This window comes from Simochromis diagramma, unplaced genomic scaffold (genome assembly GCF_900408965.1).
Source record: "Simochromis diagramma unplaced genomic scaffold, fSimDia1.1 OVJJ01000483.1, whole genome shotgun sequence".
Taxonomy (NCBI): domain Eukaryota; kingdom Metazoa; phylum Chordata; class Actinopteri; order Cichliformes; family Cichlidae; genus Simochromis; species Simochromis diagramma.
Genome location: NW_024386835.1, coordinates 6337072 through 6362040, shown reverse-complemented (window position 1 = coordinate 6362040; position 24969 = coordinate 6337072). Strand labels below are relative to the sequence as shown.

The 24969-nt window shown below is 37.6% G+C and overlaps 1 protein-coding gene and 1 long non-coding RNA gene across 5 annotated transcripts; both read left to right on the top strand.

Moving 5' to 3' along the window:
• The first annotated feature begins 12 nt into the window (after positions 1 to 12).
• LOC120731788 (rac GTPase-activating protein 1-like) lies at positions 13 to 8214 on the top strand. 3 transcript variants are annotated; one of them, XM_040029036.1, is made up of 17 exons: positions 13 to 232; positions 583 to 676; positions 1820 to 2022; positions 2242 to 2396; positions 2648 to 2717; positions 2866 to 2919; positions 3077 to 3154; positions 3277 to 3394; positions 3541 to 3692; positions 3807 to 3971; positions 4078 to 4173; positions 4363 to 4561; positions 4751 to 4856; positions 5016 to 5148; positions 5336 to 5444; positions 5663 to 5771; positions 6724 to 8214. In XM_040029036.1, the coding sequence occupies exons 2-17, from the start codon at positions 592 to 594 to the stop codon at positions 6797 to 6799; spliced, it is 1908 nt and encodes a 635-aa protein (XP_039884970.1). In that variant the 5' UTR covers positions 13 to 232; positions 583 to 591; the 3' UTR covers positions 6800 to 8214. The 3 variants fall into 3 exon arrangements, with proteins under 3 accessions (XP_039884970.1, XP_039884969.1, XP_039884971.1); XM_040029035.1 differs by having other exon boundaries at positions 568 to 676; XM_040029037.1 differs by having other exon boundaries at positions 15 to 232; positions 568 to 676; positions 3544 to 3692.
• Positions 8215 to 14963: 6749 nt separating this feature from the next.
• Positions 14964 to 24102, top strand: LOC120731795. 2 transcript variants are annotated; one of them, XR_005695415.1, is made up of 5 exons: positions 15401 to 15593; positions 15708 to 15973; positions 16090 to 16176; positions 16295 to 16474; positions 22354 to 24102. It is a non-coding gene; the product is annotated as an uncharacterized LOC120731795 (long non-coding RNA). The 2 variants fall into 2 exon arrangements; XR_005695414.1 differs by lacking the exon at positions 22354 to 24102 and having other exon boundaries at positions 14964 to 15593; positions 16295 to 17562.
• The last annotated feature ends 867 nt before the right edge of the window (positions 24103 to 24969 follow it).

Sequence of the window (24969 nt, the reverse complement as noted above, 5' to 3'; positions counted from 1 at the left end):
TTTATGGTGCAGTTACAACTCCGGTTCCATGGGGGTGCCAGAGCGCACAAACTTCCGGTTTCAATAGACGAGGAAGAAAAGCGGCGCTGATTTTGAACTTTGGAGAAGAATGTGTAAACTTAATCGGGCAGGTGTGGCTTTGTTGTTACTGTGGGGATAAGCGTCGCTCTTAGCATCGGATTGTGTTACATTACATTGCCCGTCACACTGTTACAACATCTTTATTGCATAGGTACGTTGTTTTTGTTGTTTCAGTGTTCTTTCGGTTACTTTAACGATAGGCTGCACAGTCAGCTGACCTCAAGCCTGCTAAAGTTAGCGCCAGCATGCCAGTGACTTCATCGTAATGATAAACCTAGCATTGAGTTAGCTTAGCCGCTTGCGAGTGTTTGAATAAACTGACGATAATGCCAATATTAGTGCTTAAACAACAAGGAAACAAACCTAGTATTTATTTGTCATACGATAAACCTTTTGTCTAACGTGACTGCCCATTTTGACTTGATTCATTACTGAGAGTGTGAAGTGTAATTAAAGTGAAAGGAACATTGTCTCACTAATCTTCAGCTAACACATCTACAGAAAGACACCATGGAGCTGTCAGCATTGAACCTGTACAACCAGTTTGAGAGTCTCAGAGCCCAGGTCGACGGCCTGAATGAGAGCATTGAACCACGTAAGTTAATTTCTTACGTAGCTTTGGTATTAGTCACCTTTGTAGAAGCCTTTCAGTGAAACTGCTGTGTTTGTAAGCATTAAGTAACAGCATTAAGCGCATCTGCTCTGGAATTGTGTTATACTTGGTAGCTGTACTAAGGTGGATGTATTTCAGCCAACTTATTAACACCAACCTGCTCCTCCCATCCGAGTACTTGTTAGAGGGTGTGATGAATTGTATGGACACAGAAGCAGCACTGATTATAGAGCCTCTGCATTAGTAACTTAAAGGTTCACTCAGCCAGGGTTATAGAAGGCTAGTGAATATTGATAACGCACCTGATGATACAAATCAGAATCAGAAATCAGAATCAGAAAGGGTTTTATTGCCAAATGTTGAGCAGGTTTACAACATTAGGAAATTGCTGCGGTGCTTAGTGCAAACATACTGTCATAAACGCTTAAATAGATATAAAAATAAGAATAAGAAGATAAGAAATTGAAATAACTATTTGGAATCTAGTAAAATAAATAGAAAGTCACAATCATCTCCATTTATTTTTTATTTATTCACTTACTACAAACAATCTTATGTTTTTGTCCTCTTTCTAAATAGTATAGATTATAAATAACAGATCTAAATCTCAATTAGGAGGCATCATTAGAAGCAATTGAACATGATTTATTGTAACAGAGAATTCAGTTATGCTATTTGACGATTACAATCCAATGATCCATCACAACAGAACAAAATCCCAGCGATGATGGGAATTAAGACATGATCCCCTTGAGTGTAGATGCTGATTGTGGCGTTGAAGATAAGATGGAGGCTTGGATGAAGCAAGGATGGGGAGGAGGTGGGTTGCACAAAGGAGTCTGGAAGAGAGAATGAAAGATAAGCAGTACTATTTAAAGAAGAGTTGAGGGTAATTGGTTTGAAGAAAGATGATTGGACTACAGCAATGGTGTTAGCATTGAGCTTTGCAGCGTGGGAAAGTAGAAGTGATGTAATAAATAGACTAACAGCCAACACTGCAAAAATGGACAGATGAGGAGATACAGATCTTCCTTGTTGAACTTATACATACATTTTGTAATAAAAATAATGAACTGTATAGTGTGCACAGCAGCAATACAGCAATCCCCTTGTCTTGTTTTCCAGAGTTCCTCCAGATGGCAGTGAACTTTGAGGATTGCCGCAAGAAATGGCTGCAGGCAGGCGAGGAGTTAGTTTCCAGTAAGGAGATGCTGGCTAAAGCGGAGACGGAAAAGGGAGCCTTGGAGGTCAAACTAAAACACGCTCGAAACCAGGTGGACGTGGAGATCCGCCGGCGGCAGAAAGCTGAGGCCGTATATGAGAAGCTAGTCAGTGCTACTCTGTTTTTTTTTTTCTTTCTACTCTTTCTTTATGTAACCAGCAGGATTGCTGATGTGAAATTAGATGGAGAAAGAATAGATGAAGATTCATATTCAGATAATGACGATGCCCATTTCACTGTGTAGATTACAATATTAATTTGTTGCTAACTGACAGTTATTCATTTTTCTAAATGAACATGTTTCTTTCAACCTTGCGTATAAAAGGAGCGGCAGCTACAGCTGATCCGAGAGCTGCTGGTTTCAGAGAACAACGGTGGCAGCGTCCTCCTCAGTGAGGAACAACGTTCAGCCCTGGCCTTCCTCAGTGCCCACTCCCAGGCAGCACAAGCTGCAAATAGCAACCTCAACTCCAGCCGAAGGTCAGAAGGAGACACTTCTGTTTCTTTCTTCTTCTTCTTCTCCTTTTTTTCTTTGCATGGGAGAGGGACAAAAACAAGCTGAGAAGAAATGGCTATACTCTGAGCAAAGACAAGCTAAACTTTTATTGCATGTAGCAGGTTAGCACATATGCATGAACGCTTTAAGGGAGAGAATTTCATATGCATGATTAAAACAGTGTTATTCTTAAACTTGGCATATACACAGACAACTAACTTGATCTGTCTTACAGACTGACTACTATTGATGAATCGGCTTCTTTGCTGTCAGACATCAGCTACGACCATACGGATGACTCTTTGGTAAAATGATCCTTAAAGGTTTATCTTATGAGAACTGCTGATCAAATGGTGTGACAGCATAGTTGGTTTTTTTTTTTGTTTGTTTGTTTTTGAGAAACATCAATAGTAAATTGGCCAAGTGAATGTAAAATGCTGTGGTTTTCTGCAGGACTGGGATTCATCTGTGATGAAGAATGTTAGATTGCGCAGACGACAGAAACGAGTGAGTCATGCCTTAAATCACATTTTGCACACATGAGTCTTTTCTTGCATTGATTTTTTTTTATTTTCTGTCATCTTGACATGTTTCAGTGTCAGAAGGGACATCAGATGTCTCTTGATATTTACTTTGGTTCTGAAAATTCAATTTCAATCCACAGCGTTCCTCCAGAAAACCTTCAGAAGGTCACTTGCAGGCAGTGAAGAAGCCTCGCTCTACTGGATGCCCATCAGATAGGGTAATACTGACCTCTGCAGCTGGATGTGCTAAATAACATTAAAAAAGTCTGGATCTGAAAGCCTAAGTTTAGGTGATTGTATCTATGAATTAGTATGAAATATCTCCTTCCTTACACTTCAGATGAATGAATCCATTGTGGCCAAAACAACCATCACTGTACCTGTAAATGGTGGCGCTGTTGAGGCTGTCTCCACCATTGAGACCGTGCCTTACTGGACGCGCAGCAGAAAGAAGAGCGGTAAGAATTTTCTTCATCTTTTATTTATAGCCTCTTACGAACACACTTGAAAGCAACATGATCATACCAAACAACCAATGTACGCTTGAAATAAGTGATTTGGACTGGTGAGTTTCCTCAGTGTTTTGGGGTTTGATTTACATGTGCAGTTGCTCCATCTTGGATTGATACACCAACTACTGACAACTCTGAAACTGTCAGCGAGGCTCCCAGAACACCTGTCTCAGAATTTCCAGCCCAACTCCAGACTCCCAAAACTAATGAAGGAGGAAAGAAACATCACTTCATCTCCAAAACAGTACGGCTAAATTCTTGACTAAAATGAATTCACTGTAAATAACTGAGATTATATTTCTATCTTCTTAATCCCTACCGGCCTGTTTAATTGAGTTGTGTTCCCTCTATCACTAAGGTGATCCGGTCAGAGTTTTGTGTGTCATGTGGAAGAAGAACAAAGTTTGGCAAGCTGTATCTTCGCTGCCAGGATTGCAGGGCTGTGGCCCATCCTGAGTGTCGGGACCTGTGTCCCATGCCCTGTAATCCTACTGCTCTTAATACTCCTGTCAAGAACACAGAGGTACATTGTTCTTATTGGTCTCATCGCTTCTATTCCATATATTTTGCATGATTTGTTTTTTTTTTCCACACCTACATAGTAATTAATTGATATAATTCTTGTGTAGTCTACTCTGGCTGACTTTGCTCCACTCACTGCTCCAATGATCCCTGCTTTGGTTATCTACTGCATTAAGGAGATTGAAAAAAGAGGCCTACATGAGGTGGGAAAGGCATTATTGAAGCCCTGTTTACTTGTTGTTTGCATGTTAACAGTTCAATCCTTTCCGTTAAGTGATTACAGTAGATTGTTTCCATCTAATTAGGTATTTTACTTCAAAGTAAAGCAGAGTCACAGTAAGGCTGGACAATGAGAGCTGAGCTCTAGTTTCTTTTTTTCCTCCTTACCCCAGGTTGGCCTGTACAGAGTCTCTGGCCATGAGCGTGTGGTGAAAGAGCTGAAGGAAAAGCTCATTAGAGGAAAGACTCTACCTCCTCTTAACAAAGTCGAAGACATCAATGTCATTGCAGGCGTCCTCAAAGACTTCCTCAGAAACCTTCCGGAGCCACTGCTCACCTTCCACCTCAACAAAGCCTTCATGGAAGCAGCGGGTGAGTTTGTGAGACTGCAGGACCTGCAGGAATTCTTATGTGTTTGAATGTTTGACGCTTTTATTTTAAGAGAGCTGAATTTGCACTGAGTGGTTGAATTTCCTGCCTGGGATAGAGGGAAGAGTATCCATGAATATAAAATATCTTATGTACTTATTATTTATTAATTTATTTTTTTGGATGTTGTAGAAATCCAGGATGATGACAACAGTCTTGCTATGTTGTATCAGACGATGAGTGAGCTGCCTCAACCAAACCGAGACACACTGGCCTGTGTGATGATCCATCTGCAGAAGTAATTTTCATTCCTTTCTTTAGTCGTGTTAAGAATCCTTTTATCTTATTTTTAATTTACTCTGCTTAATACACAAGATTTACAGTTTGTAATTATAATGCAGATTCAAGAGATTTCATAAGGTCAGCTCAAGAAGACTGAATTTCTTTCTATTATCAGGGTGTCTCGAAGTGTGGACACCAAGATGGATGTAAATAACCTGGCCAGGGTGTTTGGCCCCACCCTTGTAGGTCATGCTGTTCCTAACCCAGACCCTATGACCATCCTGCACGACACCAACAGGCAACCAAGGGTAAAGTGAAGAATAAGGACTGGCTTCTCAGCATAGGCATTATGTTTAGAACTCTAATGCATGTCTTATAAAGTAGCACATAGTGTGTGTGTGTGTGTGTGGGTGTATATGGTTGTACCTCAGTGATCAGTGTTTGTCCTTCAGTGTGTTCGACTATAAATAATGGATTTATTTCCTGTCTTCTTAGGTTATAGAGCGCTTGCTCAGTATTCCAGACAGCTATTGGAGCCAGTTTGCTTATCCAGATAATGCAAGCATTGACAATGCTCACAACACTGACACTCCAAACCACAAAGGTAAATCAATGAAAGGTACATTAAGGCTCCTCTAAAATGAATACCCTGATAAAAGTGGGTTTGATTAGATTTTAGAACTGGTGGAGCAAATGGGCATACGATAAAAATCGAATCAAATCAACCAACCTTAATCCTTTTTTTCAGCATTTATACTCAACAGATTTGATAATATTGTCTTGTTAAATTGAGGTTCTGTTGATTTATGGGTTTATCTGTAGTGAGCATACTGGGGCCAGTAACTACTCCAGAGCACCAGATGATGGCCAAAACACCTTCCTCCAGTTCACTGTCTCAGCGCATGAAGCACACCCTCTCCAGTACCACCTTGTGAGTTCACTCTCTTTTTCCAATTCTTTTCACAGTAAACAAGATTGAACATACATCTTATCCAGACTGAAATGTTATCAATTTAAATCAGTCAAATTTGCACCTGATGGTTTAGTTTTTTCACATCTCTGCCCTCAACATAACAAGCTTCAGGAAGTTCCAAAACACACACTTTAATTCTGAGCTAAAGACAGACAAATTTTAAATTTCCAGTTTATTTTTCTGTATACTATTACAAAGACCCTGAGGTGGATAAGTAATCAAGAAAATACATAAATAAAAGGATTCTGGCTATAATTTATTTGGTACTGTATATGATGCATCAACTGGCAAAACAACAGAATATTGGACATATTTGACCTCACATCTCATCCTGTGAGCAACATCATGTAGAGACTTCAGGATTTTGGAACTTCAGCATTCAAAATCCACATACTTGTCTAAAAAAAGTGAAGCTGTTTCTTCCCTCATAGGTTCCAAGAGACATGACACATTTCAATTTGTCACATTGTAAAAAGTACGACAACATGCTGTGCCACTAGCAGTACTTACTGAGACTCTGGACTAGAGCAGATCCATTGCTGTTCTTGTCATTTAATCAGCGGGACATAAAACATCTTGTGGATATTCCTATGCATTTATGATATTAACTAAAGGCTTCAGATTGGATATGCAGAAATTTGTCTCTCAATATTTTAGGTAGAGAGAATTGGAAAATGTTGGATTGTGAAAGTTTTTCAGGGCGCTAAAAGCCACGTGTAGGTAACATGACTGCCTAGAGAGCAGTCAATAATCAAATGAAGTTAACTCAGTTGTCCACATATAAGGAATTGATTCCTGGTTTTCCCTGAAAACAATAATCTTAATAGTGATTCAGTTGTTTGTCTGACATGACTTTTACTAACCTTTTAATTCTGTGTGCTCCCTTCAACCCCGACCTCTTCATCCTTAGATTTGGGAGCAAGAGCAAAGCGACATCTGCCTGTAATCGCCAGGGAAGCTTCTTTGCTTCCCCCCAGCTGAAGTAATGGTAACGAAAGAAAAACCCCTCACTACATTATGCTTCTAGGTTACTTACTGCAGTAAATGAATATATATGTATATTTATATAATCATGTTGGAATATGACTATGCAAATTTAGCACAATAACTTTACCAATTTAATTACTGAAGATATTTTTTAAGAAAGCTTTCTAACAAGATTTTTGTTCTTTTTAAAAGATGGAGAGAATGTAGGATTTGTTTTTTTTTGTTTTTTTTGTATCTTTAATCACTAATGTTTTATTATCGGCTCCGTCTCTGATTATAAGAGTTTTTAATGACCGAGCAACCATACTCACACTAATTTAGGGATTGAGATTTCCTACTTCATGTGATGTTTAATGCTGTTTTCAATGCTGCCCCCCCCCTCCCTGAACATGTGGTTGTAACCACAGTTACATGGATGCATCATAGACCATAAGAAAGTCATTGGTATGCATCAGCACACATGAAAAGCACACAGAGCTAGAATGAACAAAGAGGTGAGAATCACTAATATTGGCTTGTTGAGAGCATTGGTTGCTGTATCATTTAAACATTTGTTTTAATGATTTTATGTTTTGTTTTATATATTCATGTTGACACGCTCTGATCTTTACCAATCATGGCATTTTTTTTGAGAAAAACTTTCAAATACTTAAAAAATATATTCTGTGTAAACACTGATACCCGCTGGGAAATTAGAATGCTTTTTGCACACTGTAAAAACCAAAGTGTATTTTCTACATGGTAACATTTACCACTAGAGGCTGCTGTTGCACCACTTTCCATATGCAATCGTAACCTATAAAGACACCATACTGTATACTATGTACGTAATCAGTCAGAAATCCTGGCACTCCTTTCATTTAATATATCAGCAGATATTTAGAAGTTACTCTACTAATGTGGGATGATTAAGTCAAGAGATCTGTGACTCACATTTATGCGGTCATAACAAAATAAAGCTTCAGCTGTTTTAATGTATTACTGTGAAAACTCATTTGCATGTATGCACAGTGAAGTATTTGTAGTTTTCTTGCACCATTAGACTAACGATAAGAAAAGTCAGTCTTCTGCTCTCATCATCACCTGTAGCAAATCTCTGTGTGATGGTACCGGTTCAAATAAAGGCATTTGGGGTGAGATATTCATTTGGATAAAAACTGAAACATTTTGACTTATGAAAACTACATCCTGCTGTTTGTGGTTGTAAGAATCCTGTAATACTGCATTATTTTATGCATATTTGATACATCCTTGTACATGTATTCCTTCATGTGGTTCTTTTTCTCTAATGAAATAACGTGTAAACGATTGTCATTCATCAGAGAGCCTGTGAATCTTAACATTTATCCCTTTGTCTTTGCTCATATAACGTGGAAGTCAATGCCTGAATTAAAAATAAAACGCAAAGAGTGTTTCTTTTGCGTTGGTAGGTGGTATTTGTGTAAGAGGTTAGACATGTGGGTTGAGGAACCCCGGCTGAAAGAAGACTGTAGAGCATGTAAGACCAGACGTGTAGGATATGATTTTGTTACTGGTAATTCAGTCTAAACAAAACCCTCTTATACTTGAACATGGATTAGTATTACCCTATTAAATCAGCAGGTTATTAATGCACAGCCTAAAACCTTTCATGTTTAATGCTTAATTTTTCCTGGTGTAAATTGAATGCTGGCCATTGCTATTGAAGATCTTCAGTGAAAGGGCAAAAGCACCGTACCAGCTATTCCAAAGCTGACGTGGCACTGAATGATAATGCAATTTGGCTCATTGTTCCAATAGTCATTACAGCTATTTCCATAATCTGTTGGGCTGAATGGGCAGGCGATGAGGTCCAACATTATTATGAATTAAAGCAGTGATCATTTATACATCTTATAGTTATTCCATTAACAGTTACTGTGGAGAGTGCTAAGCCAGGCTGAACCCATTGACATAGATTTTCTATGGCCTCATTTAATACAGAGCTTCAGCAACACATCAGCCCCTCAGAGATCTAAGCCCAGCTGTGTCGAGTGTGTGCGTGCGTGCGTGTGAAAATAGTGTGCGCATAGTTCATCCAAATTGGTTTGTTCTCTCTTCCTTTCATTCTCTGTCTCACACACAGCGAGCCTCGAATGACTGCAAAAAAAAGACCCTCCAAAAATGTTTGAATTTCAAATCAGCATTAATAGTTCATTAGCCTGAAATAAGGTCTCCTGTGTGTCGATCTGTCCTCTCATCGGGGGATTGTGTGTTTATTTATGCTGTACGGTGCAGCATACGCTCGACGGTTGCAGACATCAAACAGCTGGCTGTGTGCAGTGTGTCTCTGTAGCTCCATATTCCAGCATGCCCCAGTGTGCAGTGATAGAGCTCCGTTCTGCTATGGGACCAGCGAGGGCCAAATGAGTAAGTAGTCCAATTAAGAGCTCTTAAATAAATTACAGTGTAAGCTGGTAAACACATAACAACAACACTGTTTAATTCCTCTATTTATACAGTGAATTGCAGGCAGTGATGGCAAAGGGAACAACAATACTACCACCACCGTCTCTGGAAACTGAATGTAATCAATAAATTACCCAATTCACAAGGTTTACTTATTGCCGTTATTGAGTGAAAATAAAGTGTACGTGTCAACCTTTCGGCCGTGTGGCATGTACACGCCGTCTACACCATTGTCTGCTTAAGGTCAGGCTGATGTCAAAGAAATGGATGACTGTCAAATCCGAACATCTAATAACGCATCTAATCAATACATCTCTGAAGGAAAAAAAGTCAAGTAAAGCACCAGAGAAATGCTCTGTACACGTTAATTCTGTGTTTTGAGAACTTGATCTTCAGAGTGGAAAACCTGTTTGTGAATTAGGCAAGGCATCATTGAGGTATACTTTTAAAATCATATCAAGAAAAGGAGCTGGGCTGAACCAGCTGTTAATTCAGGTGTTTTGCCGAGCAAAGGTACGGTCGTGCATATTCGTAAACGGGGCCAATAAACTGCTTCTTTAGCAGGCTAAGCATGTGCTTGAAAAGTGGTCCTCCAGATTTGTTTCTGACACTCTTTTTAATGAATTATGTGACAGATTGTGTGATCAATATGCTTTCCATTTGGCGGATTAAATGCACAGCACTGCGAACAGCTGAAATACCAAACTATGTTCTGCCTTTAAAAAGCCTGAAAACAGGACAAGAATCATTGTCCAATTTACACCCACCCGTGTTTGCTTAACTGCAAATAATTGTGTGGCTTTTTGACTTTCAGAACTCTTGCGCTCTCGTCTTCAGCTCCATCCCTTGTTCTCTTTTTTTTTTAAACTCCACTCCCTCTCCACCCCTCCTTTGAATCGAACCGCTGTCTTAGCTGGCTACCATTTGTGGTCGATACCTTGTTACCACAGAGAAATCAATTATCTCAACCAAGCAGCAGGGGAAAGAGGCAATAATGAAAGAATGCACCTCCTTCCCAGACGATGGCAATGGTCATTAAATATGAATTTATCATTGGTTGAGGAGATTTATGTTGCGTGATGTGGGCACAGAGTTCGTGCTCGCTTTGCCGCAGAAGTTCTGGTTACAAGTGTTAATGGAAACGTTCGCAGACTGATGTTCAACCAAATATTTGATCATTATAAGCTGGCCTGCGCGTTTTGATGACATTTTTCAACGAAATAAGCGGGAGACGTGCTGGAAAATGAAACACAAGTATTATATAGCATTTGCATGCCGCAATATTATCATGGCATTCATGAAAACTCCAGGTTCTTTCCAGTGATGTCTCAGTGCTACTCACTCAGGTGACAGTGGAGATGGTGGTGATGGCTGACTTATGGGTGGGCATGCCTACAATACCTGCCTGTTTGGGTCTGTAATGAGCCGTTCTGACTTGTCTGACAGGTGGTGCAAGAATTGGAGGCACTGCCATCACCACAGCCGGAGAAAAAAAAGTGCAAATGAGAGAGAAAGAAGAACGGAGCAGAGAGGGAAAAATGTGTAATTCGGGCTTGCTCTTAAGGCAGCAATAAATTCCATTTTAATGGGGCACCACAAGCAGTAGCAAGCACTCAGCAGTCTGTTGTGTTTGATGCCAAATTGTGCAGAATAAACAGATTTGCTGTGCAGCTGGTCCAAACACACACTTTCTCTCTGTCTCTGTCTCTCTGACTCGCTCTGTGCCCATCTTTTCCACCTTACACTCTCACAAATCTCCATGCCACACACACACACCACCTCTTCTTCCTCATTCCCTTGCTACCTCTCCATCTCTTCTCCTCCCCTCCCCCGCGTGGACGCACAAGAATTAGACAAATCATCACGAAAAGATGGCAACTGTGCTTTGATTTATTTTCTTCCACTTAACTGAGTACTCATCTCCAGCTGTCACGCACATGTTCAAGGCAGAATATTTGTTTTAAGAGGGAAAGGAGTGAGCTGCACGCCACTAATGAGAAATAACATGTCACATCAGGCTCGTTTCTTTCGCAGAAGACGAATTGTCGGTCATCCTGACCGATTTTATGGTAGACAAAGTTGCACATGATATACGCAGACTCTGTATTTGAAGTCGGCATTGCACACTAACCAAATTGTAGGCGATGGTTTGCAAAAAATAGAGCTGGTTGCCAAGAGTGCTTTGAAAACCCTGAGAAACATTTTAGGCTAAATAATATTAAATATACTGAGGCATCTGTTTAGTATGCTGGCTACAAGCAGTCCCTCAAATACCTGCTACATTGATATATGTGGTTCCTGCCAGCTGAATGACAGTGTAAGCACTAGTGGATACATCCAGACACACACACCTGCACACCTATGACTTCTGTTTCTATTGTTTCCACGATAAATGTATTGTTTTTCAAAAACCAGCTCTGTGTGCAAACACACACTAAAATAACTGTACGTGTGCTGCTGGATCCTTCTGCGTGTCCTCCTGCACCAGTGCATCTGAATACATTTAACTGAATGTGAAAGTGTGTGTGCACAGGTGCATGATATGGAATATTGGGAGACGGCGGTATGCATGAAAGGCTCAGTGTTTGCTAGTGAATGTGCGCAGTGACCATGTGTGCAGTGTGTGTGCCTCTGCCTCTGATTTTGGGATTGTTTTTTTCTGCATGGATGGACACAGCTATAAATACCGTATGATATACTTGTATCTTTCAAAGCCACACAGCCCAAAATCATCTTTTATTTATTTTTTTGGTAGTGCTCTCACTCTAGTCATGAGTGAGAGCACTACCAATCACCAATTGGTTTTGCCAGGTTAGTTAAAGTTGAGCCTTAGCAGCATGACGGTATGATTTTTTGATTAAAAAGGAAACCTGTAAACATGTAATATCAAAAATACAAAGACATTGGATCACTGTTTTAGTCATTTGAAAAGCGTCTTTTCCCCAGAATTCTGGCACTAACTACAACCCAATGCAACTTATGTTCCTCTTGGCCACTAGAATGCACTGTTGCCTCCTGTAATCCACTTGCATGTCACGAAGCAGTGCTGCTCTGTCTGAACACACCCATTAATTTCACCCATCTCCACATCTCTATCATGTAGGACTCCCATGTGGTTGTTAGGAGGATATGGGAGTGGTACAGCATTGTCAGTATTTGTATCATTTGCAGCACTCAAGCTTTAATTTGAAATGATAAAGTATTGCTTTGACAGTGGCAGTCTACTCAGGTGACATATATTAGCATTTTCCTCCCAAGCATTTCACCTCTGGGGAAAATTAAATTGGCTGGATCAGAGTTCATACATAAATGTAAGCTTAACAGGCGTCAGTGTATGTAGGAGCCCCATCACATGTGTAATTCACATGTACCTTGTTACAGCTTCGCCCTGAGGTTGACAGGCGGTGGCTGATCCTGCATATGATGACACAAGTTTTTGCATACCACTACATTTTGGGTAGAAGGTTATGCCAGTCAAATGTACAATCTTTGTTATGTAAGCTTAAAAACACTGAGATAGCATTTCCACATTTTGAAAGACAAAATATAAGAGTGCTGTGATTAGTCATGGTTAGATGACAACATGGATAATGCTATACTCAGCCACATCTTTTCCACTGGTATACCTGGAGGTTTGATATATCATCTAAGTTTGTACAATAGGACACCAGATATGCTTTTACTTACAAAAGTGTTACCTGTCTAATGCCTACTTAGTTTTTTTACGGTTAAAAAATTAACTGTCAGCAATTAAAATTGGAGACATCACAGACTTTAACAGGAGAACAGGTTGTGTCTAACGTAATCGTGTTTTCCTCTTTGGCTCCCTGTATTTGCTTGCTGCTGAGGCGGTTCAGTAGTACAAACCCGTACAAAACTGTACACTCAACTTATCTCCATTGGTGCTGATACTAGCTTGTTCATCCCAAACTGCAGCATGTATGACAAAGAATACCAAACAGACTGCTTTGGAGCCTCGGGGCTTATAGAGAGACAGACAGTAAAGTCAGTGCTTGTTAGCTTGTTAACTGGTTAGTCTGTGGATATTACTGTGGATGTTGCATGGGTGAGTCACACACTCTTTAGGGCCTGTTAGTGCCAATAATGGTTTCAGATTTTCAGCATCTTAATGATGTAAAACATACTGTATACAAGTCAGTGCGTAGTTTGTTTTATACAGTTATTTAAACAGTATAGAATAGATCATACAACCTATAGACTCACTACGATAGCCAGGTGCCCTGACTCTGGTAGCTCTGAAGATGCTGATTGGTCAGAAGCTGCCTTCTCCTTTAAAACAAAATAAACTTTGGGTGGAAAAATGATTGAAAATTCTTTAAAGCTGCATATTCAACAGACAGTTGTCTCTATTGTCAGTTTTTTGTGGGATTTCCTGTGTGTGTGTGTTTTACACAGACTATTCTATGTTGTAACACTCAACAAATGCATAATTCCTTTTAATTAAAACATATCTATGAAATGCATCTTCGATTTAGTTTCAGCTTGTAGTAATATGTTAGCACGTATTTAATTTCATTTCACAGTCCCTAATTTCCAAGAGCTGTTACTGTTGCCACAGCTTTATTTCATTTTATTATTACATTATAACAGGCTTCTTCTTCTCTGTGTAAAGGACTTAGGTAAAATATGTCTCATGGGAAATTTATCTTTCTATCCATTATTTAGTGCTGTTTGTGATTTTTTTTAAAAACGTTTTCCATATTCACCTGGTGTTGTTAGGAAACTGTATACTGTACGTTCAAAGAGAATGACCGTGAAACACCAGCTACACTGTCTGTCAGCTGTGCAGCCTAACACTGGGCTTTGAAACACAATGAACAAAACACTTCTGTGCTCCATCTCTTCTCTCAAAGAGTTTCATGTGTTTACATGGAAATCACTGCCATTGAGAATGCAACCCATCAGTTGGTTTCACATGGGCAAACATCTGTTGCTTTTCAATTGGCAATCAAGTCTTTGGGAATAAAAGCACCGGTTCAATTTTTTTTCTTTTCCATACTCTCTTCATTTTTTCTTTTTTTTTTTTTAACTGTACATGCGATGGATGGAGGTGTATTTGGTGACAAAGCTGCTGAAGGATATCAGGCTGGGTTCTTAATGCCAGGTGATACTGCATGCTGCTCTGCAAAAACTTTTGCCTGAATCTTGCCATCGCATTGCAGACAGATTATAACAATAGGATGGGCAAAGTCTATATTCCCTCTTTCTACTACCCACTATGAAGCACGCGCACCCTCTTCAAATTGTTGACTTATGTAGCGAGTGTGTTTACCTCAGTGACAGGACAAGATTTTTTTCATTGAAGACATTTTTTTGTTGCAAAAAGTGCTGGTTTCGGTTTGATATTGTATATTTATATAGAGCAGTAATACTACTGCATTACTCTGCTACAGTCACACATTATTTATTCAGAGGTAAGTCAGTTGTCTTCCGTTTAAAGCCATGAAGGAGTCTTTTGAACACAACTAGCTTTGAATGCAGTGATGAAGATATGTCTGGATTTGCATGCAAGCATACTTTTAAGAATTGCATGCAAGTGATTGCAGAAGGAAAACAAAAATCCCTTAAGGCTGCAGCATTATAGCTGTATTAGTGTCAGGCAAAACAGTATAAAAACTAATTTTGTATTTTTAGAGCTTTTCAAAACTGTGAAATATTAAATCTGTTCCATCAGTGATATAAATGGCAACATTTCAATAATAAAATGAAAATGACATCTTGGCTTGAGGCTGGAACTTGGAGAAAGTATATTGAGTACTCAAATTAAAAGGATTTGTGCTGTAGGGGAGTATAAGTAAATGTGCTCAATAAATCTGTTGAATTCTTTTGATCAAGATCATTCTTGCGTGATGTGTTTCTTTTCTTTCTTCTTTTTGCTGATGGTTCCAGTAGATGAGAAGTAGGTGATCAGTCAAATCATTATGACTCTTCCCCATGGCCCTTGGCTTTCCATTCCCAATTTCATTGCTGAGATATGTGGGTATTTGTTGATAAAGTCTTAGTTTGGATCACAGTCCAGAAGGAGAAGCTGACCAAATGACTGAACGGCAAAAGTCTCTGCAACCAGAACAGTGTGAGATCATAACATCACAAGTATGTGTAAGTGATATTACCTGAATATCAAAATTCTTGCAATAAACATTTTTACCTTTGTCCTTTACAAAATCATAACTGTAGACTGAAATCTGCTGACAACACTGATTGACAAACAAAATGAACTGCTTGCTGTTGCAGATCAATTTATAGCAAATTTGACCAGCCTGGTTCAAGACCTTAACAAATTGGTTCTCTGTTGAGTTTGTGACCATTTTAAAATGCATAAAGAATGAAGTCTTTAAAAGGCGGGTGGGTATTTATGCAAATGGATTATAAATTAAGTAGAAAGATAAATGTGATTAATCAACTATGTACAGAAACATATTTCAAAACTAAAATTACATCTGAATTTAATCTTTCCAGAGGCTGACTCATCAACATAAAACCACAATGAAAACACTTCCTCAAATCAAGAGCAGCTTTTTCTTTAGAAAATAACGTGAAGGCAACTCGTCACATTTGAGAAACAACAGATGCCACAGCACAGAAACTGAGGCACGACTAACCCATCTCACTGTAAGTTAACCTCATGGCAGAAGAATTAGAGCTTTCTGAGTATTCCACCATACATGACCTTGGGGGAAAAAAGGTCAAAACTGGAACAAGCAGCATCAACTCTGCTCAATCAGGTAAGAATATGAGAAAAATGCAAACTAAAAGAGAAACAGTCACGATTTTGAAGTAATCAGAAAGCTGTCTCACTATTGTGAATGTACTATGTATTTATCTGTTTTTGTGTTTACAGAAAGAAGACTCCTGAGGATGGGGATTGTAACTTTAGGAGTATTATGTATCTTACAAGCCATCCTCAATATCTCCCTGCACCTTGCCGGTAAGTTGTGAACACAAATATATATTTATAATGGAAAATAAATGTATCATAAGTACTGTAACATGTTTTCTGATGGAAAGTATAAAAAATATGACCCCAAAATTATGTTTATTTCCAGTTTATTCAAAAGAGGATATCAATCAGTTTCCTTGCAACACCTCTGTGATAGAAGACATGTGCCAGACCGAGCAATTTCAGTCGAATTCAACCCACTTATGTTCCTGCTGCAACAACCTGCTGCAAAGCCTACTGAGAGAAAGAGACCTCTTGCAAGACAAAATCAGTCAGTTTAGCAGAGGTAAACCTGGAGATGTTGACGATATGCAGATCTTTGGATCTGGTTCCAATTCTTTAGATTTCTTGTTAGTTTGAAGATGAACGCAGACAACATTCAGGAATTTGAAACAAGTCATTTAAGTCAGACGACTACATCCATTTACACACTTTGAAATCTCTGGTACAAAAACAAGAGCCAACCACATTTTAATTAGATATATATTTTGAAAGAGTCAAGCAGTGATTAACAGTTGCACTCAGGTAAATACTTTTATTACATTGTTGCATATTTAATGCAAAATTTATTATGTACATATATTAATACTTTGCTAATGGATAAAAAAAATGACATGCCACTTTAGTAATACGATAAAATGTGTTGAATGATTGTGTATGTGAAAGATGACGTTTTTAGTGACAACATGTGCTCAGTTTAGTTTTTGGCTGGTGGTGTATTCAGAAACCCAAAGAACAGATGCTTCTACCAGTAGGTGGTAGAGACCCGACCCAAGCTGTGTTAAAGAATATTGGATTTGCATGTATGTGTGGCCAACAAACACACTAAATAACAGCAAAAAACAATGTTGGCTATTTGGTACTAGCAGAATTTAGAAAGTGTTTTTAATGGAATTTGCTATATCAACTTTAAATGTTGTTGTTACTCTGAATGATGATAATTAAATTTTTTTTGTTTTCACATAACTGAAATTTTGTATAATAATGAGTTTTCAATGCCCGCTCATTTGACAACAGTCTTATATTTGATATAATTTAGCTTATATTTAGCTTGATTTGATGTTTATCTCTGAGACATGGCAGCATGAAGTCTCACATCTTTTAGAGCTATGCACTGCAGACTGTTCATTTTTCTGTGAACCTCAGATCTCTGGACGAGAAGGTGGAACAGCTGTGATTTTTAAAAAGACATTTTTATGCCAGATGATCTCTTCGAGCTGTTACAGCTCTTTTGAGATGATTATGATCAAAACTGGAAGAGATCAACCCATGTATGGTATTTCAATTTATGGTCCACCTGGGTCTGCAGCATCTTTTCTGTCAGACTTCTGCTATTAAGTTGGGCAAGGTCATCATTGTTGGGGACTTCAACATTCGTGCAGAGGACCCATCAAATAGTACCACTAGGAATTTCCTGAGCATTATGGACTCTTAAACTTTTAAACTTTTTCCCAAGTTTGTATTAGGTACAGGCGCTTTATTGATAGCTATCATTTCTAAGTTTTCTTTTTAATTTTATAACTTTTTGTGACCATGTTGAGCTCCTTGTTAAGTCTTGTATTGAACACTGATAGCCACTTTTAATCAGATCGCTCCTCACAAAACCACAGTAGTCATTGCTCTGTCAGTTCCTGCACACCCTGGTTAAATAATCAAACTTGTGATCTTCGACATTCCCGTCAAAGAGCAGAACATCTGTGGAAGTCCACGGGTCTAAGTTTCCATCACAAATACTTTGTAGAGCTTCTTCACATATATAATGAGTCAGTGAAAGAGGCTAGATCCTCTTATTTCAATAATCTCATACATTTCCATAAGAATAATCCAAGGGTATTATTTGAGATTATCAACAGGATTGTTTCCCCTCCAACTCAGCATGCTATGTTCTTTTCTGACGATGATTGCAATACATTTCTCAATCACTTTGTAAATAAGGTGATGGGTTTAAGATCCAAAATCTCCTCAAGTAGCTTCCCTTATGATGGTCCTCAGTGCCCTGGGTCATTTACTTTTCTTTCCCTCCAATTACACTTAATGACTTAACTACAGTAATAGGTAAAATGAAATTCTTGTCATGCTCCTTAGATACATTACCTGCTTTTCTACTGTCTGGGACTCACCAGCATTGGTCCCACATTGCTGTCTATCATGTGGAACTGAGGCAAAGTCATGTTCCATCGTATTTTAAATATGTCGAATGTTCATCCCAACTTTACTGGTAATTATTGGCCTATTTTCAAAATTGCCACTTATAAGCAAATTATTAGAAAAACTTGTAGAAAATCAGTTCAGATCTTTACTATGCAAATTAAAGATTTGTTACCTTTTTCAATCTGGCTTTCAAAAGCAGCGCTCCACTGAGATCGCCCTCTTGAAGGTTTATAATAATCTTTTAATGGCTTCTGATGCAGGGAATTGTTCTGTAATCATATTGCTTGATCTCAGTGCAGCCTTTGATACAATTGATCATAAAATCCTACTTAATATGCTGAATGTTCTGGCTGGTGTATCTGGCTCTGCCTTAGACTGGTTTTCTTCTTACTTATCTGACAGGACCTTCTCTGTTAGAACAAACAAGTTCACCTCTATCATTGCCTCCCTAACCTGCAGGGTTCCACAGGGTTCAGGTTTGCGTGCATTATTTTCTTTCTAGGTGCTTCTTCTTTCTAGCTGGCATTTTTCAATTTTTTAGTGACATTTCTTATCATTTCTATGCCGATGACAGTGTTTTAAGCCTCATTAGCTGGATAGGTTGTCCAGCTTAGTCCACTGGGTAACTCAGGTTACTGATTGGCTCTCTAGCAATGACCTTGTTTCAAACACTAACAAACCTTAGACCATGATTATAGCTCCTCCTGAACTACATTCTTAAATCAGTCGGGTTCTTGCTTCTTTTTGTCCAACTACTAATACCAACATTCAAAATCTTGGAGTAATATTTGAGTCTTCTTTGGGCCTTGACTTGCATATAAAATCTTTGTCTTGTTCCTGTTTCTTTCATTTAAGGAACATTTCAAAATTGCGACATATTGTCGCCTCAGCTGAACTGGAAAAAATAGTTCTTGCATTTATGTCATCGCATTTAGATTATTTTAATGCTCTGTTTACCAGCTTGAACAGATCCTCTCTTTCACACCTCAAAGCTATTCAAAATGCTGCAGTCAGACTACTAACAAGTTCTAGCAAACAAGTTCAAATTACTCCTATTTTATATTCTTTATTGGCTCCCAGTAGATTTTAGGATTCGTTTAAAAATTCTTGTTTTAAACATACAGAGCACTAAATGGCCAGGTCACAGATTATTTATCTCAGATTTTTACAAAATACACTGCTTCTCGTCGTCTCCATTCACAGACTCTGAATTTGTTGTTCCCCATACCTGACTAATAACTAAGGGCGACAGACCCTTTGAGCTTGTGGCACCAAAGCTGTGGCGCACTTTACCATCAAAACTACAATTAGTTGACTCTGTGCATTATTTTAAAAAGCAGTTAAAACTTTTTTCAAACAGGCCTTTTCCTGAGAATTTTTTATTGAATTATGTTTTACTTATTTTGAAACTACCAGTTTATTTTACTATATCTTATTTCATTTTTTTCACACTTAACCTCCTAAGACCCAAACTCTTTCATGGCATGCATTTTTAATTTTCTTTGCTATTTGGGCTGATTAGGACCTGATGAATGTAAAAACAAAAAAATTACATGTTTGTTTTTTTTAACCTGATTTTTGTTTCCATATATGAGGACATTCGCTTTACATTTTGATAGAACAGTGGAAGTACAACACCCTCGTAAGTGGATATCAGGCCCTTGTAGAGCAAAATTAGTATTTTGGTCTAGACAACCCAAAATGTGATGTCCACATATGTGGACGCCAGGTCCTGGGAGTTTAATGTTCATGTTTATTTTAGCCTTTTGTGTACACCACTTTGTGATTGCTTGTCTGATTGCTTGCGCTTAATAAATAAACTTTACATACTTGTGAAGTATGTAAAGTGTGTTTTTGATGGGTGTTTTTGTGAATAAAATTTGGGGTTGTGAGATTTGCAAATCTTTAAATTCAGTTTTTATTTACATTTTACTCGGCATCCCTTTTTTTTCCAGAATAGGGTTGATAATCTTCTTTTGCCAACAAACCTTCTTGAAATCATCAAGTCTTTCTTTGATGATAATTTGGTCACAGTTAAACTGACAGCAATGAGAACTACAGAGCATTCGCTAATCACTTTTCATTAACACTGTTGGCTTTGTTTTAATTAGCTGTTCTGAATGACACCAGTGTTCCTGTCACACTGTGTTCCTGGCTTACACTATCCAACTGTTGTGTTTACCTTATACTGTACATCTGTTTTACATTTAGTTGTTAAGAATATTTAAGAATTTTTAAATGAGGACTTTTTTTTTTTGCACAGGGTTATGTTATAAGTTTTACATTTATTTATAAAACATATTTAGAGTATGTTAATTTGAATTATTTGCATATGTAAACACAATTTGCATGCATGTATACCTTTAAGAATTGCATGCAATCATGAGAGAAATCTGTGTTATGGCTATAAAAAGAATAAAAGAATATTGAAAAAAATAGTATGAAACTAATTTTTTTTAGAGCTTTTCAAAACTATGAAATGTTAAATCTGTTCCATCAGTGGTATAAATGGCAACATTTCAATGATAAAATGAAAATCTTGGCTTGAGGCTGGAACGTGGAGAAAGTATATTGAGTACCCAAATTAAAAGGATTTGTGCTGTAGGGGAGTATAAGTAAATGTGCTCAATAAATCTGTTGAATTCTTTTGATCAAGATCATTCTTGCGTGATGTGTTTCTTTTCTTTCTTCTTTTTGCTGATGGTTCCAGTAGATGAGAAGTAGGTGATCAGTCAAATCATTATGACTCTTCCCCATGGCCCTTGGCTTTCCATTCCCAATTTCATTGCTGAGATATGTGGGTATTTGTTGATAAAGTCTTAGTTTGGATCACAGTCCAGAAGGAGAAGCTGACCAAATGACTGAACGGCAAAAGTCTCTGCAACCAGAACAGTGTGAGATCATAACATCACAAGTATGTGTAAGTGATATTACCTGAATATCAAAATTCTTGCAATAAACATTTTTACCTTTGTCCTTTACAAAATCATAACTGTAGACTGAAATCTGCTGACAACACTGATTGACAAACAAAATGAACTGCTTGCTGTTGCAGATCAATTTATAGCAAATTTGACCAGCCTGGTTCAAGACCTTAACAAATTGGTTCTCTGTTGAGTTTGTGACCATTTTAAAATGCATAAAGAATGAAGTCTTTAAAAGGCAGGTGGGTATTTATGCAAATGGATTATAAATTAAGTAGAAAGATAAATGTGATTAATCAACTATGTACAGAAACATAATTTTCGAAACTAAAATTAAATCTGAATTTAATCTTTCAAGAGGCTGACTCATCAACATAAAACCACAATGAAAACACTTCCTCAAATCAAGAGCAGCTTTTTCTTTTTCTACAACAGATGCCAGGACACAGAAACTGAGGCACGACTAACCCATCTCACTGTAAGTTAACCTCATGGCAGAAGAATTAGAGCTTTCTGAGTATTCCACCATACATGACCTTGGAGGAAAAAAGGTCAAAACTGGAACAAGCAGCATCAACTCTGCTCAATCAGGTAAGAATATGAGAAAAATGCAAACTAAAAAAGAAACAGTCACGATTTTGAAGTAATCAGAAAGCTGTCTCACTATTGTGAATGTACTATGTATTTATCTGTATGTTTACAGAAAGAAGACTCCTGAGGATGGGGATTGTAACTTTAGGAGTATTATGTATCTTACAAGCCATCCTCAATATCTCCCTGCGCCTTGCCGGTAAGTTGTGAACACAAATATATATTTATAATGGAAAATAAATGTATCATAAGTACTGTAACATGTTTTCTGATGGAAAGTTAAAAACAAATATGACCCACAAATTATGCTTATTTCCAGTTTATTCAAAAGAGGATATCAATCAGTTTCCTTGCAACACCTCTGTGATAGAAGACATGTGCCAGACCGAGCAATTTCAGTCGAATTCAACAGACTTATGTTCCTGCTGCAACAACCTGCTGCAAAGCCTACTGAGAGAAAGAGACCTCTTGCAAGACAAAATCAGTCGGTTTAGCAGAGGTTTTGAAGATATGCAGATCTCTGGATCTGGTTCCTTTTTCTAAGAGGAAAATACATGCTACCTGATATGATAAAACATATTGAATGACTGTGTATGTGAAAGATGCCGCTTTTAGTGACAACAGGTGCTATCTATCTATCTATATACAAATAAATATGCTTTATATACATACAATAAATATATCTATTTATTTATACTATGTATTTAAAGCAATTCATAAAAAGTCGTACAAAATTTGTTTTTGTTTCATTTATGAGAAATATTGGGCCGTGTCTTTACCACAACCCGAAGAGACAGAAAAAAAAGCTAGCTAAGATATTTTCTGGTGTTTTCGGTTGACTCACATCCTCTTATTTCAGTGGCTTTAATGCAACATGTTGTATGCGTAGGTTTTAGAAATGTTCTACTGTCAATGGTACAATGTACATTTAAAAAAAAAAAAAAAGATTTGAGATGTTTTAAAATATCGTATTAATATCTGCATGGGCTTCCTATATTTCCTTTCATTGCATGTGAGAGTCTAATCCATAATAGTTTCTAAGTTTCTATAAGCCATGCTCTTCCTGCTAGCTCCTGCATAAACAGTTGAAAGAGAATTTGTTACTGTGCTTTAATTGCTTAATTTGAATTATAAAATGAGGGTTTGTGCTTCTGTTCATATATTAAAGGCAACCTGCACACTTGGGAAATAGCATGAGTGGAGTGGAGAGAAACTTTAATTTTAAAAAAGCACGTCTTTTGTTGTTGTCCAAGCCAAATACATGCATATAAATGAGGAGGGAAATAAAAATCATGACTTTTTAATTTATTTATTTATTTATTTTTAGGTAAACTGGCCACTCTGTAGACAATAGTCGGAATAAGAATGAGAATACTTTCTTTTATGATGCAATTTTAAACCCAATTTGCAAAAATATATAACTAAATTACATTTACAGTTTCTCAATTTAAACATCTGAATATATTTTACTGTTTTATTGTGAATAACATATGAGGTTATGCAAATGATTACATTCTGTTTTTGTTTACATTTTACTGAGCTTTTCAAATTCTTTCCAATCGGGTTGGCAAGCCTCTTTCGTCAACAAACTTTCTTGAGATCATCAAGTCTTCCTTTGATGATAACTTTGTCAAAGTTAAACTGACAGGAATGAGAGCTGCCGAGCATTCACCAATCATTTCTCATTAACACTGCTGGCTTTGTTTTAATTAGCTGTTCTGAATGACACCAGTCTTCCTGTGACGCTGTATTCCAGGCTTACATTATCCTCCCTTCCAGCTGCTACTTGTCAGTCATCCCAAAGTTGTCTCTTGTCTCTGTCTCAAAATAGAACCACATGTATAAAGCTTTGCATGTGGTAGCAAGCAACACATGTTTTATTTTCTTTTTTTCCCAGCATTTTTTTTCACCTTTGAATGCACTTCATTGACAACAAACACTGAAAATTATTACTTAAGGAAGCAATACTTTGTCCCTGTGTTATTTAAATGATGACAGTTCGGTTATATTTAAATTCCAGCGTAACAAACATAAAATTAGCTGGGAATCGCAAAATGTTGTTTCCAACTTAAATCGATATCTAAAAGTGAATGTGAGAATACCTAAAAGACTTTTTAAATGTAGCTCATCAATTAAAACAAACAAACAAGTAACTTCATGTGGGAATTGCAAAATATTAATTACCAGTTCATGTTGTATAGGCCCGATTTTCTGTGTGTCTGAAATTAAAATGATTTATTCATTTTAAGAGTTCCTTTTGTGCTTGAATGGTTTCTGTCAGCTTCTTAGATTTGAAGTGTGGGCAAAATGAGACACTGTGTGGTGTGAGGTTTGATAGCTGTACCACCTGCTCACACAGCAGTTGTTTTTGGTCCAGTAAACACCTGACTCACCTTCACTTATGTGACTGCAAGAAAAATATTTCCTAAAGTATTTAACATGCAGCTATATAGCATTACTGTTAGATATATCGATTTAATATTGGAAATTTGGATATAAACATCATTTTGAAGAAGTTAAGTGATTTTTTTTCCATTGCGTCTTTTTCTTTTTCTTTTTAAATTACTAACCAATAATTTATGTTTTTATCTTAATTTCCATCTCATTATCTCATCTAATTGATATTCATCTTATTATTAATTATTAATTTTCATTTTAATGTAAATTGAATTTCCATATTATTTTTTTGTTTTGTATGAGGACAAATTAAAATAACTAAGGGAAAACGACGAAGTATAAACAGAGAGCATGAAAGATTTCGAACAGTTTACCTGTGCAAACACAGCAGACTGACTGTTAGCCACTGCCGTGCTGTACGAGTCCCACTTGTGTTGTTGAGAATTCCTGCAGATGGCTAAAATATTTGAAAATGACGCAACCAGTTCAAATTTGAAAGCCTCTGCTGCATATGTGAGATGTTAAGAGCAGAATTAAACACAAAATAAAGATATGTGTAGGCAAGGAGAAGGTGCAGAAGGGGAACGACATTTCAGTGTCAAAAGTATACAATATGGACAAACGTACTGGGCCACGTACAGGAGCTGCTCTGCCAAGGAAAGTAAAGTCATGAAGTTTTGAGCACACAGTTTTTGTGCTGATGTTAATGCCAGTAAAG

Excerpts from the sequence above, each read along its gene's own strand:
- LOC120731788 (XM_040029036.1), top strand. The coding sequence starts at position 592 with ATGGAGCTGTCAGCATTGAACCTGTACAACCAGTTTGAGAGTCTCAGA. Across the intron at positions 2,920-3,076 it reads TGCGCAGACGACAGAAACGA|CGTTCCTCCAGAAAACCTTC; the intron begins GTGAGTCATGCC and ends TTCAATCCACAG. Across the intron at positions 3,155-3,276 it reads CTGGATGCCCATCAGATAGG|ATGAATGAATCCATTGTGGC; the intron begins GTAATACTGACC and ends CTTACACTTCAG.